The 18765-nt window shown below is 55.3% G+C and overlaps 2 protein-coding genes across 2 annotated transcripts; one reads left to right on the top strand and one right to left on the bottom strand.

Moving 5' to 3' along the window:
• Window positions 1-557: 557 nt before the first annotated feature.
• On the top strand, window positions 558-1596 carry LOC127016728 (interferon-induced transmembrane protein 5-like). The gene is made up of 2 exons (XM_050897408.1): window positions 558-734; window positions 1378-1596. The coding sequence occupies exons 1-2, from the start codon at window positions 558-560 to the stop codon at window positions 1594-1596; spliced, it is 396 nt and encodes a 131-aa protein (XP_050753365.1).
• PGGHG (protein-glucosylgalactosylhydroxylysine glucosidase) lies at window positions 1523-14888 on the bottom strand. The gene is made up of 14 exons (XM_050897407.1): window positions 14636-14888; window positions 13886-14096; window positions 12887-13322; window positions 11679-11798; window positions 11353-11484; window positions 10917-11028; window positions 9583-9655; window positions 8946-9082; window positions 8010-8143; window positions 7638-7733; window positions 7046-7143; window positions 4188-4402; window positions 3956-4095; window positions 1523-1646 (listed from the first exon to the last, which is right to left on the bottom strand). The coding sequence occupies exons 1-13, from the start codon at window positions 14886-14888 to the stop codon at window positions 4031-4033; spliced, it is 2082 nt and encodes a 693-aa protein (XP_050753364.1). The 3' UTR covers window positions 1523-1646; window positions 3956-4030.
• Window positions 14889-18765: the final 3877 nt, after the last annotated feature.

Genomic DNA, 18765 nt, shown 5'->3' with positions numbered 1-18765 from the left:
TCCTCCTGCTTCCAGGGAACCCCGTAGAAGTAGCTCTTCCACATTTTGGTATTAAGTTCCCATTTAATGCACCCAGCGGCCCAAACACACTGCGAACAAGGGGTCTTCCCAGCCAAGACCACCTGGAGGGACTGGGCTGAAGGTATTGATGCGAGCCAGCGCAGCGAGAGATCCTGGCACCGAGGGTCCGTCTCGTATCAGCCCCTTGGGGTGACAGTCCCTTGGTTTCAAAGTCATCCCATGGCTCCATCCCGACGGTCCTCCTCGAGCGCTCGGCCTCTCCCTCGGTCACGCTGGAGCCGTCTGTGCTCCTCGTCGCGGGAGGAAGGCTGGATATAAAAAGCCTGTAGGCTCGCAAAACCAAGTTCGCTTCTCCTAGCTCCCAGCCAAGCATGTCTGATAACCACAGCCCGGGAAGGGCTGTAATTTCTCGGGTTTATATATAGAGGAGACGAGGCCGTGCCACAGACAGGGACTATATAAAGGGGCCGCCCTGCCCGGCTCCCCCAGCCAGGCTGGTGGAGCAGGAGAGCCGCGGGGTGCCCCTCTCCGTGGCCATGGACACCTCTTACCCACGGGAGGACTACCTGCCCGCGCCGTCCCACAAGCGGGACCCGTCTCCCACCACCCTCGTTGCCCCACCGCCCCGCGACCACCTCGTCTGGTCCATCTTCAACACCATCTACATGAACTTCTGCTGTCTCGGCTTCGTGGCGCTCGCCTTCTCTGTCAAGGTAGGGGCGCCGAGCGGGGATGGGAGATCAAATGTTTGGGGTCACCCGGGAGCCCTCCCCGTGCTGATGCCGAGGGATGGACTTCCCAAGGAGACACACAGCATCTGAAATAACGACCTGGGAGGGCTGGGGTGGGGGACGAGAGCCCGACACCCTCAAGAGGCTGGTTGCAGGTGACACCATCGCCTGGTAAAGCCCCCACACTTTTTCTGCCACCTATTAACGAGGCTGTGAGACCCCCCAGGTAACCACAGCCTCCTGCCGCTGCCGGAGGACCAACTGCTGCTTCTTCGAAGGTGCTGGGGGACCGTGATGCCCCCGGCCCCTCCACCTGCCCTCTGGCAGGAGCTGGACTGGACCAGGGTGGAAAGATGGGGGCAAGCAAGGGCTGGAGCCAGCGAGGCTCTGAAAGAAGCAGGAGGGAAAATCCCAGTGGCAAAGAAAGCGGGGCCAGAGGGGAGCCGGAGCACGGGGAGCCGGCGGGCAGCCTGGGATGGACGGACAGCCACTCTCTTGGCACCGCCCGGGGGACTAAATTGCAGGCTGCAAGGGGGCCAAAGCCACGTAGCAAGGCTGGGAGGAGGCACGGGGAGGGAGCTGTGGGCAGCCCGGGCGCTGCTGCCCCGTCTCTCGGCTGTTGCAGGCGCGGGACCGGAAAGTGGCCGGGGACGTGGAAGCCGCTCGGCGCTTCAGCTCCAAGGCCAGGTGCTACAACGCCCTGGCCACGGCGGGGAGCGTGGTGCTGCCGCTGCTGCTCGCCGCCCTGGTCATCACGGGCATCATCCACCTCTCCAAGCTCGCCCAGGAGTCCGTCAGCTTCTTCACCTACCAGTTCAGCGGGAGCGACGACGAGGACAAGTGACCGGTGGGCGAAGGGCTTGCAGAAACTTCTTCGCGTCGCTGGTGGCCCCCCTAAAAAGACCACTGGTCCAGCATAACCCAGCCACCACCCGTCTCTGCCACCCAGGGCCACGTCCGCAAGCTTTCATGCCCACCGGGCAGCGCGTGGCCAGGGGGGAGGCCGCCCCACAAGCTTCTCCCACACCGCTGCATCTCCCCTCACCCTCCCCTGCCTGGTCCAGCACCCCCAGCCCCACAGTGCCCGACCCCAGCTCCCGGCCACGCTTCTTGGGGCAGCTCGATTATTTTTGTTTACCCTGGTTTTTTTACCTCCCTTTATCCTGTGTGGAGCACAGCATCCCTCCAGCCTCGGTGATTACTATTTAAATCATTAAACCATTTCACACATTGCGACTCTTTTGTGTGCAGGGGGGTGCTAAAGGGACAATATAAATACAGCTTTTTCGCTCTGATCGTGCTCTTCGCAGCCAGGAGAAGTAATAACCTCCATGACGCTTAGAGCCACCCAGCAACTGAAGAGGGGAAAGAAGCAGGGAAGTTTCTTGGCCCCATGGGGACACGCTCAAGCAGATGAGATGTCATCCCCTCCAAGGGGAGCTGAGACTTGCAAACTCATTGCAGTAAAGCAGACGTCCCCCAGCAGGTCCCTGGGCAAAGACAGAGGGGATGAGCGCAGGATGCAACCTCACTGCTCTGTGCTATCCCTCCCTATTGCCCTCCCCGGGCCAGAGCCGGCTCATTTTGGCAACTGGACTAAAAGGATCCCTTTTTCGGGGTGGGGGAGACCCCTTTTAGTGCCACCTGAGACCTGGCTCAGAGCTGGGCTTTATCCCCAGCCCCATCAAAATCCAAATCCAGATGCAGCCCACAAGGCTTTTACCGGGGGCGAGGGGACAGAGGGGTCTGCTTGTCCTGCCCTGCTGCCGAGAACTGCTGCTAATTAGGGGTTGGGTGACTTTTGAGCCAGCGTAATTATAAGGCAGGGCCGTTGCTTCGCCTCCTTCCCTAAGCGTTCCCACATGCTGCCTGCCGCAGGGAGCAGCCGCAGGGTTTTTCTTATAAACTCCGCGGGATTCAGCTGAGATTCCTGGGGTTTGTTTAGAGAGGACAGACACCAGCGGGGCAGGGAATGCCTTCAACATCCTCTCGGCTTTGACCCATGTCTGCTCTAGCAAAGGCACGGGGCTGGGAAACGAGGCACCAAACCCACCCCCAGGAAAGGGGATGCAGGAGGGGAGGATGCTGCAAGGTGCAGAGCTGGGTTTTGGGGGGTATCATGCCCCCCGTTTGCAGGTGTACACAGGCACAGCCCTTCCCCTTCTCTCCCTCAGGGCTTTCTAGCTCACCAAAAATGCCTTAAGCAAAGACACACCAGGTCTTTGCTCGCCCTGAGGCTACTTAGCTGGAGGACGACTCTGCTCAGACCCCAGAAAAACGCTGCACTTATCATCATCTGACATATTAATGATAACTGATGCCTGGGCTTCCTGTAGCCCTTCAAACATCAAGTTAGAAGGACTTTAACTCCAAAACTGCTTGAAAAGAGAGATGATAATGTAGATAAGGGCTTAAAAACGTGATAGGGATGCTATATGCCGAATAACTCAAAAGAAAAGGAGATGTGTGCTGCCCAAACGGGGCTAAAATGCTTTTGGCTGCGTATTTTGTGACTAACATTCGTGCCAAAATACGGCTCAGCTCCAGCCTTACTTCCGTCCACCCTGCCACGCTGCCTTTGCAGAGATTCCCATTACGGGGGTCAGCAGGATGCGGGGGGTCCCAGCTGCTCGGCGTATTGAAACCCCAGAGGCTGCTGTGCGCTGCGGCCGAGGGATCCTCCTCTTTTTGCTGGCTGGCAGGCGGGAATGACGTGAGGAAGCAGCGGTGGCTGAGCCTCCACAGCCCTTTGAGGCCCCGGAGCGACGCGGGCGGCTGGGAAAAGGCGAGGACCAAGCCAGGACGTGCTGGAGCAGCTGGGAGCCAGCGCACGTAAGGGCTGGACTGAATACAGATCCACTCAGCTAGGGGCATCCTTATACATGCAGATGTTGAAAGCATAAACAAGTCATGGGTGTTTAGAAAACTCATTTAAAACAGCCGCTTTCAGGCTTGATTTCATCTCCTCTGCTAAGTGAGAGATGTTGAAGGCATGTGAATGGGAGTCAGGGGGCTCAGTGCCCCCCTGGCACAGGCAAGGATGCTCAGCATCACTCAGGGAGCTGCTGCCACCGCAGCCATGGCGAGAGCTCCGAGTCCAACCCCCCCTCCCTGGGGCCACAAAGAAAGACAGCGTGCACAGTCCATGGGGGCAAAGGGTTTATGGCACAGCCGGGGACCCCCACCTTCCACCCCACCTTTACCTTCCCCCTCCGCCAACATCCGCTCTTCAACTTGTTTCTGCGGCTTCGGTGCGTAAAACCCGGATCAGCCAAGGTTTAAAATGTCTCGGTGGGCGACCTCTGAATCCAGCCAGCCACTGTGGGGATAGAGACGCTCTGCCCTGCAACAAAAACCAACCGCGTGAGACACGGGAACGGTTTCTCCCCAAATTGTCCTTACTTTAGGAAGCAGACCCAGGCGATGACACTGTACCTTCACACAGGGGAAACCTCTGCCCCGACTCCTCCAGCACAGCTTCCAGGGGAGATGCCAGAGCATCCCGCGGAGACTCGATCACTTTGATCCTGATCTCTTCTTTGGTGATGGTGAACTTCATTTTGTTGCCGAAGTAGGAGACGCCGGTGACTTTCAACTCGTTGATGTCATCGGGAAAGGCAGGGTTGAAGCGGAGGCTGGACCTCGTGATCCTGGAAAGGCAGGAGCACGTCAGCGGTGGGAACAAAGGGTGGCCACAAAGGAAAGCAGCTTTGTGGGGTTGGCCACCTCCCCAGACAGCACAGCCTCGTACATCCCAGAGGCCCCTCCTGTTACTCCGTGCATCTGTGGGCAGAAAGAGTCCTTGGTGTATCCCAAGGACCTCCAGGCAAATCCAGAACACGCCGATGAAGCATCTGGTGAAGAGCTACTTGGGCCGTGGTTTCACAGCCCAGCACCCTAAGGCATTCCTGTCCCCCTTCCAGTTCCTCAGTTGGGGTCTGCGGTTTCCATTAGGTTGGGTTTGGTTTTTTTAAATAAGACACACCAAAAAAAAAAAAAAAAAAAAGATTTTTTTTCTTCCAAGGCAGCTTAGTTCCCCACTCCAGTTCAGAGATTGGCTTCAGCAGCAGCTGTGCTGGCAAAACTTCAGGAATGCCCTGCTCCAAGATGGGATGGGGAACAGGGCACACGAACGAGCAGAGGTGGCCATGGACCCCAAGCAGGAATTGCCACTGAATTCTGGTCACACGAACCTACAGGTGCAGGCTCTGGAACTAAACTCCAGCCACGTGAGGAGCTCAGGAGATGGCTGGAGCTCGGATTTTTAGGATGCAAGTTCAGCTTCAGCCAAAATACCTAGCAGCCAGTACCTGTTCTCACCTGCCGTTGCTCTGAAAGCCACACGACGCTGGTGAGGAGGTGGTGGTGGGAGCTCACCTCACACCTGGTGGAGATGCTCCTGGAAGTGCTGCTCAATTAAATCACGAGACACGCCTGACCGCTACCACTGCCCCTCTCCTCTGTAATTCGCCATCTCAACAAAGATGCACCCGCAGAGCTAGGTTTTCACATCCCCTCCGGGCTGTGACCGAAGCGGGTCGGCAAGGTGACCTTCAGAAACCTACATCAGCTCCCACTCCTGCTGGTTTGAAGGGCTTTAAACTCAGCACTGCTATATGTGCTCCTTCACCGAAAGAGAAAAATCAAGCAAACAGCTTGAATCCTTTTTCCAAGCTCTTACCCGAAGTCAAACAGGGCCCATTTGTGTGTTTTGGCTTTGGATAAGAAAAGACAATGGTCGTTGTTATTGCCTACTCAAATCTTGACACGTGAGAGCTCTTGACCATCATCTCCATGCTGTTGAGAGGGCTCAACAGACTGGAGAGGACTCAAGAGAGGCTCAAGAGACTGGAGAGCCTCAGCGGCAGGCCAACGTGCCAGCCAGGGTCCATGGCTTACAACGGGCAAGGCAAGAGCGCGGCCTTGAGGGCTGCATAAATGTCATCTCAACATCTGTGGAAATTTGGCTGGAGCCCCAAAGCCTGTGGCTTGAGCCTGTGCCGAGAGGGGCCCAACCTGACACACACAGAGCATCTCAAGACCTTCGAGCTTCACAAAAGCTGAGATTAAGGTTTTCAGCTGGGAATACGGTAGCTCACACCCAGCTCCACCAAGAAACTGGCGGGTTTCTCAGCAGCTTCTGGCCACACACACAGAGTAAAAACACATAGTTAGTGCTAGAAGGTTTCGCTGGAAATCAAAAGGCTTGTCAGTTTGGTCCATCCTCAATTAAACTAAGAATACACTCAAGAGACTGTTGCTTCAGGTTTGAAACCACCGGGCTGCTTTGGATACAAGACACAGCTTTGAAATTATATGGACAGCTTAACGTTTTTTCTAAGATATTTTAATGCTGTGGCGATGCCAGCTGAGCACTTTCCTCCACAGAGGCTTGCAGAGCCACTTGTGTGCAGATGGCAGATTGCTTCAGAGGGGCTGCAGAAGGTCTTTCCACACCACATCCAAAGGAGATAGGATGATGTTATAGCTAAGCCAGAGGACAGACTTAGGGAATGACTTTTAGCTTCCCAAATGTGTGGCTAACTCATCGAGTGACCCAGAGAGAGTCTCTTACCTGTTCCGAATCTGTTTCCAGTCTTTAAAGTGGGAATAGGCCTACAGCAGCTCAGTGTGGTGGTAGAGGACTGAGGTCTCCTTTTACAAAGGTCCCCGTAGAAAGACCACAGTGTATAAGGTATAAGAAGCGGCAGCCTTGTATTTGCCTGCAAGGTGATTGTATGGACTTTCTCTTCAATTCGTTAACCAAAAGGCCAACGTAATTGGTGGATCGTAGTCTTTAAGCTTCTTCCACACTTAGTGAAGAAACCACAGTGACAACCGCCTATGGAATGGGCAGGTCTGGATGTGTTTCTGATACGCAGACGTCAAAATGATACAGGCTAGCCACAATCCTGAGATCATACAGAGATGTCCCTCTTCACTGAGAGTGTCAACTAGTGTTGAAGGGCTCAGTGTCGGCCCAGCTGTGACTCCTTTTGAAGCCAATGGCTTTCAACACTGATGTAGCTGGAGGAGAAATGGACCAAAGCTTATCATTTCTGATAACTCCACCCTGTTCTCCACCAGTGACTAACTGTCCCCAGTATCCACAGTTCATCCGGGCTCATTAACGTTCCTGTTTGTTCGTTACCTGCTGGGAGCTTTGGAGGATATTCTGGATGCTGCAAGTTCCTTTCTTTTTCATGAGTAAAAACACATTGCTCCAGCTAAACAGTAAGGTTAAGTAACATGTAGTTGCTTCGAAATTAAATGCGACATAACATAGGTCTCACCTGAAACCTGTGTAGCCAAAGAGGACAGCTTGCAAGAATCCACCCATCCCTGTCAAGAAGTTCACAGCTCCTGACCCATCTGAGTTCTCCACCCAGATCTGCTCCAGCAAGAGAAAGAACTGAGTCAACGGTTGCATTGGGACTCTTCATACAGTTTCGTGGGTTTGAATACGCTTATGATCATCACTGTCACATATCTGGGGCGTTGCAATGACCATGCCCTGCTGCCCATCCTGGCATGAGGTGGTGGGTGGGCTCTGATGCATCTCTAAATACCACCACCTCCATTCCCTTTCCCATCCCAGGCAGGCAGAAGGAAGCCTGGGGTGAGCATGATACCGACCCGTGGCTTTGTATTGCCTGGTAGGAAGCAGATGCCTCCTTACTGCTCTTCAGAAGCGTGCAGAGAAGAGACAGAGCGTGCAACCACCTAGCTCAATGTGACAATAACCTAGCGACCACAAGTGCAGCCAGCATTGGCTCCAGCCCAAGTGATGTCTCTCAGTGTGATGTGACCTACTTGGGAACAGGCAAGATAGAAACAAGAGGCGTTTGTCACAGGGAAGCACCCACGCCACGCCACGCAGCTAACCTTGAAGGGCTCCGTGATGTTGCTGAAACACTTGTTCAGTTGGCTCTGGGCTCTCTGCACCTCCTTTAGCTCCAGCCAGCCCACTGCAAACATGCTCTGCAGGAGAGAAAAATGGCCTTTCACCAGCTGCTGTCTCCCCCAGGGGTGACAAACACAGCAAAAGCTTCAGAGTGACACCACCACTGGCATCCTTCTGACCCAGAGTAGACATCTTCAGCGCACATCTCCAGCTCTGCACTGTCCACACTCCCTTAGGGTTGAAAGCAGGCCTGACAAATCGTGCCCGCTGATGGGGCTGGCAGTGACTAACTCTTGGCTGGAAACAACCACCTCCTGCCTGAACCCCCCCTTAGGCTTTGCCCCTCTCCTTACCCAGGTCATGGCTGGCCCATTCAGCTCAGTGACAGGTTCGTACATCTCCAGGTCATTTCTGCGGATGTCAGAGCTCATGGGGTGCATCAGCGGGAATCCAAGCAAGACAACGTCAGCTTGTTTCACAGGCTCACCTGGGGAAAGGAGTCGCTCAGACCACGTATGCCAGCTGGGAATGACTGGCAGACCGATCATCTGTTTACTCATACGGGGAACAGACCTGACTCACACAGAATCATAAACTTAGAACAACAAACGCCACATCAACAGGGGGAAGGCGGTGGAACTGCAGGGAGGACAACTCACTGCTGCCTTGCTAAAGGCAGACCAGAACAGCAGCTTATCTGTTTGCTGGAAGCTGCGTCGAGGCAGGACACCGGCACAGCCCTAACATGATGGCACCCAGACTGGTGTCACCTAAACTTCAGGCGCAAAGGAATAGCTCCCACGATCCCGTGGGCCCAGATTACCCTGCCCTTAACTGTGAGACAAGGGGCACTAAACTGGGCATGCATTTCCACGGGAGCCAGCCCCTTCACTTCCAGAGGGCCAGCGGTTGCTGGAAGGGCAACACATGGCACTTGACCTTGGGAAGATAGACCTAACTGTCAGCAATGGGTTCATAGCAACCATGTCATCTGCAGCCCAGTACTAAAAGTCTCCTCCCACCCTCTGTGTTCCCAAATTTCCTAATTTTATGAGCCCGCTAATGAGAAATGATCTGCCGAGAGGCAGAAAAACCATTTACAAGCCAGGCTCTCCAGACTGGCAACCCAAATGCCACACTTGGAGAGCAACACTAGAGATTTTTTTTACTTCAGCCAACCATTCAGCCGCTGTTCCCATGTTTGAACCAGTCAGCGGCCCCACTCCTTGCAGGCTTACAAAGAAAGAGCAGTGGCCAACTCAAAGGTCTGCCGCTGCCTCTCTGCTCACCTGGGCTGTAACCGTCATACTCGGGATGATATTTCTTCTCCGCATCAAAGGGCACTTTGACATTCTTGGCACAGTCCACCCACTCCTCTGGCACAGGGATCAAGAAGTCCCGAGCAACATCAGCTGCAAAATTTAAGCTGAAAAGAAGCAAGGGGCAATGCTTTATGTCAGGCATGGGTACCTGTGACGCCCTCACAGAGGGGGAGAGAAGAAAGGGAACAGAAAGAACTAATTGAGCCATAACTGCAAAGAAACAGCTACTCTGAAAGAACATGGGTCAAAGTTTAAGCTTGGGGTAACAGCTGGAGTTGGGAGTCTGTTCCTCTAGCTTTAGATGTCTCCAGCTGGCTAATTGTATAGACATCTCATAAAACGCAGGGAGAGAAACCCTCCTGTGAAGGGAAATCCCTCTCAGTCTCGTGTGGACACCTGAAACGGGTCAGACGAACCACCATGGGACCACCTACTTCTTCCCGCTGACTGTAAATGCAGGCAAAGGAGACCAGCTCAGGTAGAGGTACGCGAAGAGAGGAGAGGCGTCCCCCACGCAGCAGCCCTGCTGCCTCCTACCCCTGCCAGATCGCTAGGCAGCAAAGAAGAGAGATGGGCCAGTGCTTCAACAAGGCATGCGCGTTACCTCCGCTGGGCCACGGCGTTGGTGTAAACAGAGTTATCAACCCGGTAATGATACTCATCTGGGGGCATGACACCTGGAGGAAGAGGAAGGGGACACTTCACACCGCAGCACACCCGAGGCTTGGCATGGCTTTGTGCCCCTCCTCAGGGAAGCGGCACGAGAAAGGGAACCCCTCCGCTTGCAGTGATGCCTGCCCATGCAGCGAGGTGTCGCCTCTCTGCTTCTGGCAGGATCCCACAGCGACCTCGGTGCAACGCTCAACAGAGGAGAACGTAAGTGGTGCTTGTGGTGTGAAGGAGAAACAACTTGGCTTACAGCTTTGGCTGATGGGCAGCAGATACCTCAACCTGAGGGCATCTCCCTCACTTCACAGGCAAGGTGACCTTCAAGTCATTAATTCTTTCAAGTCACTCAATCAAGTCATTAATTCTTTCAAGTCATTCAATCAAGTCGATGAAGTCATTAAATCTTTCCCTAGCTACAAGCTCAGCTCCTTCCTTTGCTGCTTTCGTGCAGGTTGTCCCCAGGAGGAGGGATGGCCACTTCCCAAGAGAAACGTGAAAATAGGCATTTAAATGCGTGACTCCTTTGGGGACACTGGGGCTGTCTCCAAGGATCTTCGCACCCAGAGCCAGCCCGCAGCAACCCCCGGGGCTCTTCTAGCTCTGATCACCCCAGTTTCATCGAGACCCCTTCGCTCTAACCCAGCCTTCTCCTCCAGACCCTCCTCCCACAAACACCTCTCCTTCACTTCTCGTTTTCTTCCTCAGTGTCCCCTTTCAGAAGCAGCCCATCAGCGGTAACTTGCACTCGTTAACATACCGTGCTTCAGCAGGATCGCTGCCTGTGGAGGGACCCTTTGCCCTGCCAGGCACATCAGCGGTTGTACTTGTTCGGCACCAACAGCACCAGATTTCCTTCAAGGGATTAAACTCCTGCAGGCTCCTGGGGGATTTTAACTCAGGTCTCTTAGAAAAGTCCTTCCTCTCTAAAGACCCTTGCACTCTGTTTTCTCTAAGTGCCACCAGTCACAACGGCAGATCTGAAGGCACCCATGCGTGTGGCATTAGCTTGTACCACCATGGAAGGAGACATTTAGAGGTGTCCTATGAGTGGCACGGGGCTGAGGGAAAAAACCACCAATACTGTGGCATTGGAAGAGAGCTGAGCATCTCGTCCCGTGTTTCCACGGACACAAACATTATCTGTGAGATATGCCAGAGGGCAGGAATCTGAGGAGCCCATGCACTCCCATCCAGGTCTGGGTGGAGGGGCCCCGAGCCTCTGCTCACAAACCCCTTCCCTACAAACAGGTCTGGCAGTTGCAGAAGTACCTTTGATGTGGTAGCATTGCTCCTCCTCGCTCCACACCATCCTGCTGCACCAGTACTGAGCCACAGCACCCACCAGGTTCCAGCCTCCATCCTCCCTGAACAGCTTCTGGTCCTGGAGGGAGCCAAAGCCAGAGAAAAACAGGGACATGAGGGAGACTCAACCAGACCCAAACTCAGCAGGAGGACAGGAGCTCTAAGAGATGGGCGTAGCAGGAGAAAAGGTCAGAAAACTGGCCTGGATTGAGCCAACAGGATGCTGAGCCGCCCACGAGGAGCAAGGACAGAAGAGGCAGGGCTGAAGAAGGCACCCTGGGGTGCTACCGGCAATTCTGACAGGAGCAAACAGCAGAGTTTCTCTGGAAAGGGACAGTGACAGTCACCAGATGCCCTGCAAGCCTTGCCACCAGGCCATCCAGGTGGCACACGCTCCCTTTACCTGCGTGGTGCAATAATACTGCTCAAAGGCCATCAAAACGTCCCCAGTGACATGGATTTCTTGGGCTCCATAGATCTCCTCAGGGCAGACTTCCCGGCCAGTGGCTGCGCTCTCCCACGGGAACTTAGCACCCTGCCAGGAGAAGACATCCATGAGGCAGCCGAGCACACCACCTTGAGATGCTCTCCCCAGTCCCCCGCCTGCGGGCAATGCCCTGCTCCCAGCCCCTGGCTAAAACTAGAGCCAGAAGGGAAAAGCAAAGCCCAGCTGTCCTGGGTGGCAGCGGCTGGGTTGCATCGCCCTCAGCCCAACATCTCTGTCCCCACCTTGTAGCCTTGCTCCTGCGCGTTGCGTAAGGCTCCTTCCAGCGTGCGAATCCGGTACTCCAGGATGGCTCGGGCAGCTTCAGGATAAAACAGCAGAATGTTCGGGAACATCCAGGTGTCCTGGAAACATTCCGGCAAGGCAAGATGGTGGGATTGGCTGGTGGGGCACCCAAATGCTCCCACCAGTTTCACCCTTCGAGTCCGCCCCCATCCCAAATGCTCTGACCATGATTTTGCTACTACTTAAAGGTGCTGCCCCATGGGCTCATTAGAAGGGATAAATCCACAAGGGTCTGTTTCTGCCCATGCCTGCTACTCCCTGGTATCTCACTAGGATGATCTCAGCAGGACCCCCGTCATGCAAGAGAAGGGAGGCAGGAGCCCAGAGGCTCTGGAGGGGGTCAAAACCACACGCATCACCAGGAAAAAAAGCACACAAGGTCCGCAGGACCAAAAAGCCCTTGCCCACTGAAAGACCAGGCTAGGTTTAGTACAGGAGCCTCAACAGCACCCAGCAGCGTCTCCTCCTCACGCCATGCAATCGTGATTCAGCTGCAGAGCTGTGCACCCATTCGGCACGGCTGCTCCAAGAGCAGATCTAAGCCTCTGGCTGGGGCAAAGCCACCCAGCCCAGCCGGCTTATTGAGCATGCACCAAACCGACGTTTAAAAGCTGAATGTGCCCATCACAGAAAACACTGCTGCTTTTTCAGCGGCTCAGGCACAACAGGGCTCGCCGATGCCACCAAAGCTGGCAGGAGAAGGGCAACTTGCTTTCAACTTCCTTCGTTTTAAACAGCTAAAAGTTGGTGGCCGTGCTCTGAGCTGGTCACTGAAGCTCTCTTGGATGAGCAACCTGAACTATCTTAGCCCCAGACCTCAGCTGGGTAAAGGGGGCTGCCCTGCAGTGGGGTCTTTCCCAGCCCCTCGCCCCCACCGGCTACGCGGCAGCCCCAGGCATCTAGCTTCGATTCGGGCAATTTGCTTTTGAGTTAGAGGACAACCCAGACGAGTAACTCCAGGGATCGCGCTGGGTCTGGGTAGCTGTTACGAAAGGAGCAGGAGGATGCTCTCCAACAAGAGGCTGGTGCCAAGGTGCCCCTACTTGGGGGTAAGGAGGAGGCCTCCCAGCAGCCTCCTGCTGAGTCTTCTCCATCCCAGTCGCTGTGCAAAGCCCCCAGGTTACTAGCTAGCACGGCCCCCACCCACCTGGTCCCAGAAGACGTGCCCCCAGTAGTCCTCGCCCTGAGTGCCGTTGGACAAGCCACCAGGGCTGATGCCGTGGAAGAGGAAGCCCGGGTTCCCCTGGGGTGGGATGGCACTCAGCAGGTAGTAGAGACACCCGTAGAGGGCCTGCCTCAAAAGCAGAGGTCCATCCAGGTCTACGCAGCAGCCTTGCCACAGCGTGGCCCACGCGTGGGCATGGGAGGAGTGCAGGGAGCCAGCAGCGATGAGGGCCAGCCCTTCGCCGTAGCTCCTCTTCGCCTCCTCTTCGCTCTCGGCCACGGCCGTCAGGAACTCCCAGGATCGCTCCCGCTCCTCCCCATGCAATGTCAAGGCTTGCGGCACGGGAGTCCAGAGCATGTGAACCGTGGGACGGGGTCCCCCCTCCACCTCGGGAACCAGTGTCTTCCCGTAGACGTAGCTGTGGGAGACAGCAAGCAACAGGGAAAGGGAGAGCGGAGCAGGTGGGACTCCGCGCACGTCCGCCCACGCAGAGGGGACCTCCCCCCAGCAGCTGAGTATCAGGCTCCCGTTCCCACCTAGGATGGGGGCTCCCTTGTCCCCAACGCTTCAGCTCAGCTGCTGTCCCACCCCCAAGGCGCAGGAGACCGAAATTCATTACGACTGGTCCCCGATGCCAACAAGCCGTTTCTAGAGCTCATCTCCTCCAAACTCACTGTCTTCCCCAAACTCATTTCTGTGTAATCACCTCTGGTCCCTGTGGCCTTCGTTGCTCTTTTACATGTCAGTGTAAGTAATAATTCTGGAGTTGCAACTAATAAAAATGTTTCTATACTTAATTTTGGGATTTTTTTATATACCCGCCAGGAAGAAGCAGATTTGCACAAGCCTCCACGCTACTTACCATTTCAGCCTAGTTCTAGCCTTTGTTTTGCAATTTATTTCCTAACGGCGAGCAGGGCAGCGCCTGACAGCCCATGAAGGATGTATTCAGGGCAAGGTCCCCCCGTGATCCAAACTCACTGTGCTCCCTGGAAGTCTGGTCCTTGGTTCAGGTCCAAGTCCTGGCTCTCTGGCACGAAAGGAGTCTGGAGCTGGACCGTGATGGGTTGGGTGGCGCGAGCTGATCGCCTGACAGTGATGCTGAAGGCCATCAAGTGGACAAGGGAATGGTGAGCGTAGATCTGATGGGTGGCTGCATAATCAGTTGCCTGAAGCACGTGGCTGAAGGTTCCTGTAAGCACAACGAGAGCCATCAGCCTTTTGAACCGTCAGGTCCTGATGTTCTGCCCCAGACTCCCATTTCTGCCCTACCTACTGGTTCCTACTGGCAAAAGGAACCACCTTTCCCAGGTCCTAATACAAACACAGCTTTTGACTGGACAACACTGTTAACACACTGAATCTGGCCAACCCACTGAGGAATGATTTGTGCTATAAAACATTTTATCAGGCTTCACGATTAAACAGTGTTTACTGAGCCTGGCTCCAGCAGGGATTGAGATACAGTCTGAAAATCACTCTTATTCTCACAAGAACGGGGAATTTTCCACTTGCTCCAACGTGACTTCAGAAGAACAACACCCAGCAGGTGAACGGAGAATGGGGAGAAGAAAGATGTGACCTTGTGGAAGAGGCAACAGAGGCAAAGAGACTTCTGACTTCTAGAAGAGGTCACCAGCAGTTAGAGGGAAAGAGCGATGGGTCCCCAAGATGAAGATCTGAAAGGAGGCAGCGGGACAAGGAGATTCCTGCCCGTGCTCTGCTGTTTACCTGTCTGGGTGTTCAAGGTGAAGGTCTCAGCCAGGCCGTCCACACCGGGCACCGTCATCCTAACGTTGACGGGGCTGGGGATGTCGGCACGGTGCGTGTCTCCCACCGCCCCGTTGTACACGCCATTGACGTGGAGGATGTCCCGGTACACACGGGTGCCCAGGTAAGCGTTAGTCACTGTGGCCAGCAGCCGTGGGTCTGAGGGCAGAGACGTGCAGGTGAACACGGCGGGGTCCTCTTTGCCATCAGCCATTTTTACCAACCCAAGCTGCAGAACAACAACAACAACAGAGTCAGGTACAAGGGCTGAACGGACAAAGTCGGGGCAGGCTGAGCGTGGCCGTGTTGGACGCCAGCCGAAAGCAAGGGCTGCAAGCTGCTTCTCTCTCTGTAACCTTCCTGTAACGCCCCGGCCATGGGCAAAGCTGGCTGCTCGCCTGCCTCCAGCCTCGTTACGTCCCTAGGGTCTCCGTTTCTTTTAGTCTCACTTCCGATCACCACCAGCGCCTCCACCAGCAGTTTTCCTCCATCCCAGCTTTCCTCCCAGCGCCCAGGGCGGGTATCCTCCGCCCGGGCTCGTTTCCTCCTTTACAGCTTCCCTTGTTCCCTCCTCGCTCCAGCCGTCTCCCAGCCAAGCAAGGCGGCTCCTCCAGCTCACCCAAACCTCACCGGCTCGTTGGCTTTGTCACTTCTCCAGTTCCCCCCCCTCTTCCTCTTCTGCTGCCCTCTCCGTAACAGGATCTCACCAGTTTCTCCCTATACAACACAGCCACCTTCCTCTTCTTTCCTCCTCTTCCTCCCAACGCTATTCCGTGACACTATTAAATACTATTCTGTGGTCTCAGCGGCTCCCCAACTCACTGTGCCTCTGTGCTCCCCCTCATTCCTGCATCTCTAGCTCAGCTTCAATTACTGGCTTGCTGGGGTAGGAGCTTTTTATTTCATTGATACATATCAATATATAAAAAGATATATTTATATAATATATAAACATATATATGAATATTAAAGATCTATACACATACAGACACATAAACAGCACCTTACGAAAGGGAGCTGTAGCTGGTGCCTGGCAATGCTAAGCACTAGAATAACATAGAAACAATGAAGTGAGGCCCTGAGAGACGCGCCAAGCAGAGCTGGAAAGCCAGCCGGGGCGGCACGAGAGCAGCGAGAGCAGGCTCAGCCCAGGCTGGTAGTCCCCAAAATCCCTCCCCGATAGCAGCCGGCTGCTGGCCGCTCTTGGGGTCAGCTCAGCTTCCTCTCACCAGGCAGTGCCCAAGATTGAATTGTGAGAAAAATCCTCCTCCTGCCTTCAGGAAACTTAAAAAAAACCAAAAACCAGAAGGGCTGCAGAAAGTGAGGCGGTTAGCTCTTGCCTTTGGTCTGGGGCTGAGCGTGAACTCTGGCCGTGCGCTCCCATGCGGGGAGAAGGGCGGAAGTTCCTCAGCTGAGAAAGAAGGAAGGAAACGATTTTTTTCCCCCTCCTTAAAAAAAAGACAATGCTAATAAAAAAATAAATCTCGACATGCAGGCGTTTGCCCAGATGAGCTCATTGCTCACGGCGGGAAGCGCAGAGGTCCCGGGGCTGCCCTGCGCTCCGGGGAAGGAGGAGCTGAGAGAGAAAAAAAAACAGTCTCTGATGATTTACTATCTAAAATCTGCCCGAGAAATGCGGCAACGGCCCCGGTGCAGAGCTGCGGCTGCTCTCCAGCCAGAGCGCGGGGGGAGCAGCAGCACACACACCTCCGCAGCAAGGAGCCACGCGTGACGACCACCCTTTGTCCCCAGCCGCGCTCGAACCCCTTTTCCTCACCTGCTTTCGGAGGGAACGGATCCGGATTTCAGCTTTGGCACGCTTTTTCCGGCTTCCTTCCCGTGACCCCTCTTCTGCCCCCACCGCAGCACGCTTTTCCAGGCACAGCACCCGGTGCCAGCGAGCACCCTGCCCCGGCTTCCCGCACCGCAGGGGCACCACTGGCAGCCAGCCCCACTTCTCCCAGCCCCTAACGTCTCCTATCACTTCTACAGCCCAGTTTCAGACGGAGCAGCCTTTTTGGTGCCCAAAGCGGGCCAGCTCACCTGCCATTACACAAGAAAAAGCCCATCCTTCCCCGGGCTGAGCTCCCCCACGCACCAGGGCCACACCGTCTTGTCCCCAAGCAGGCTCTTTGCCCTGGCGTGACCGTGCCCTGGCTCTCGCCTTGCTGCCGTGTGGTTCTCCGAAGAGATCCATGACCGAGTTTGACCGGTGTGAGTCCTCGAGACAGCCGGGAGCCACAGTGCTGCACGCATGTCCTCTGACCGTGGCAAAGGCTCAAGCTATCTGTTTCCCTGCAGACCGTTTTGGAGCTGGCAACGCTCCTGCTGCCTTGCGTCGCAGGCGAGCCAAAAAGCAGATCCCGTAACTGCTGAATGCAATGGCCAAAACTCACCCCACGTCGTGCCCTTCAGCAAAGGGAGATGACAGCCCCTCCGCAGGCACGTTCACTCCCCGTCAAACACGGCGAGTCTAGGACAGCACAGAAGCATGGCATTACAAACCCAAGCTCGGTTGGGCGGGGGGGAAGAGCAAATTACTGTGGATCTAAATGGATATTTCCCCCTGGATCCCAGACATGCCTCCAGCTCACTTGTCAACGCTCACTAGAAGGTGGAGGCTCCCAGATCCACCTGTTACTGGGTCCTGTGTCTCTTCTATCTCAAAGCCTTTCCTGCTCCCTTCCCCACGCTATGAGCCACCTCCGAGCTCAGCCCAAGCGTGGGGCAGCCCCAGGTTTTACTCGGCAGCCTTCACACTCCTGCAGCGGGAGCATCTTCAAGGTTCCCTACTCAGCCCCCATCAAGCACTGCCCGTGTCCCTAACGTGTCAGAGGGGCACCCCACCAGCGGTTTCTCCGTCCTGCCCCGTGCAGCATGTTTCCTTGTAGAAACAAACCTCTCTCAGCAGGAAGACCTACGGTCCTGTCCTCGTGGATCAGGGGAGACATGGAGAGCACTGCAGCCAGATGCTGTGCCTCTCTGACCGACCTACTGCCTCTGCCCTGGTGCTCAGAGAGGGGGATTATCTTATTGAACAATCCAGCATTTACAGGATAGATATTACACATCTGTTCTCCTCTCCGTAAACCCACAGAAAAGCCAATGTCCGACCCGAGCACAGCTGCCATCTGCGTTAAGGAAACGAAAGTGTGTTTCCTTGCTCCAGAAGCAGTTGGGGAAGTTGCTGCTCCCCAGCAGTTGCTGCTTGGGGAAGGCGAAAGCTCCTCACCGCTTCCTCTGAGCGAGGCGGGACGAGCCCCTCCAGATTCAGCCTCAAGCCCACCCCTGCCAGCCCCAAAGAGAACAGATACAGCCATCGACCGAGTCGGGAGGAACACAAGGTCAGAGACCGCACCGGAAACATGGCGTGAGCTTGTAGGGAAGAGACTGGGGGGCACAGATAAAGACAATGTTGTTTGTCCTGCCTCCGGCTCCAGCCACACTAAACAGGACTACAGGGAGGGTTTTCCATGGGCACATGTGGTAATGTGTCCTGGAGCGGCCTTCCTGCCAGAAAATATCCAGGGAGGAAGCAGAGGAAAAGGAGGAGCAGCAGCAATGGTGTCCGGGTTAAGAAAAAGAGCTGCTGTACGCCTTCCTTACCAAAACAAAGGGTGGAAAGGGTCAGAGAGCTCTCCTGCGTCAACTGCTCCTGGTCTTCTGCTCACCGGCCTCCCAGATTCACCAGGAAAGCAGCTGAAGAGGCAGATGCTCTCTGCACCACAGAGCCTTGCTGGATCAGTCCTATTGCTGCAGACGCCCGAGAGGTGCCTCAGAGAAATCCTGACGAGCGGCGAAGGGCAGAGCCCAACCACTAATATTTGCTCCCAGCTCTACTCCTTTTGTGTTCAAGGATCTAAACTCATACCTTGCCACAGCAGGTTTAAGTCAGTCTTTTCTTTAATCTTCGTGCCGGCCAGCTGGTCCAGGCAAGGGCCGAGTCTACGGCAGAGGCAGGTACATCCACCCTGCCAGAGAGCAGGCGGGCTCCCCCCGCGCTCCGGAGCGGAGACCCCACCACGGCTCTGGGGTGCGAGTACCACCAGCACACAGGCCAAGAGCATTTCACTCCCCCAGCTGACCCGACA

The sequence above is a fragment of the Gymnogyps californianus genome, chromosome 5 (assembly GCF_018139145.2).
Source record: "Gymnogyps californianus isolate 813 chromosome 5, ASM1813914v2, whole genome shotgun sequence".
Taxonomy (NCBI): Eukaryota; Metazoa; Chordata; class Aves; order Accipitriformes; family Cathartidae; genus Gymnogyps; species Gymnogyps californianus.
The sequence above is the reverse complement of the archived record's forward strand: the minus strand, read 5'-3'. Positions and strand labels throughout refer to the sequence as shown.

What these genes read in the sequence shown, in the direction of transcription:
- LOC127016728 (XM_050897408.1), top strand. Translation starts at nt 558, where the DNA reads ATGGACACCTCTTACCCACGGGAGGACTACCTGCCCGCGCCGTCCCAC. An exon ending in CGCTCGCCTTCTCTGTCAAG is followed by an intron (nt 735 to 1,377) that starts GTAGGGGCGCCG and finishes CGGCTGTTGCAG; the next exon opens with GCGCGGGACCGGAAAGTGGC.
- PGGHG (XM_050897407.1), bottom strand. Translation starts at nt 14,888, where the DNA reads ATGGCTGATGGCAAAGAGGACCCCGCCGTGTTCACCTGCACGTCTCTG. An exon ending in CGCAGGAGCAAGGCTACAAG is followed by an intron (nt 11,485 to 11,678) that starts GTGGGGACAGAG and finishes TTCTCCTGGCAG; the next exon opens with GGTGCTAAGTTCCCGTGGGA. An exon ending in ATGGGCCAGCCATGACCTGG is followed by an intron (nt 7,734 to 8,009) that starts GTAAGGAGAGGG and finishes TCTCTCCTGCAG; the next exon opens with AGCATGTTTGCAGTGGGCTG.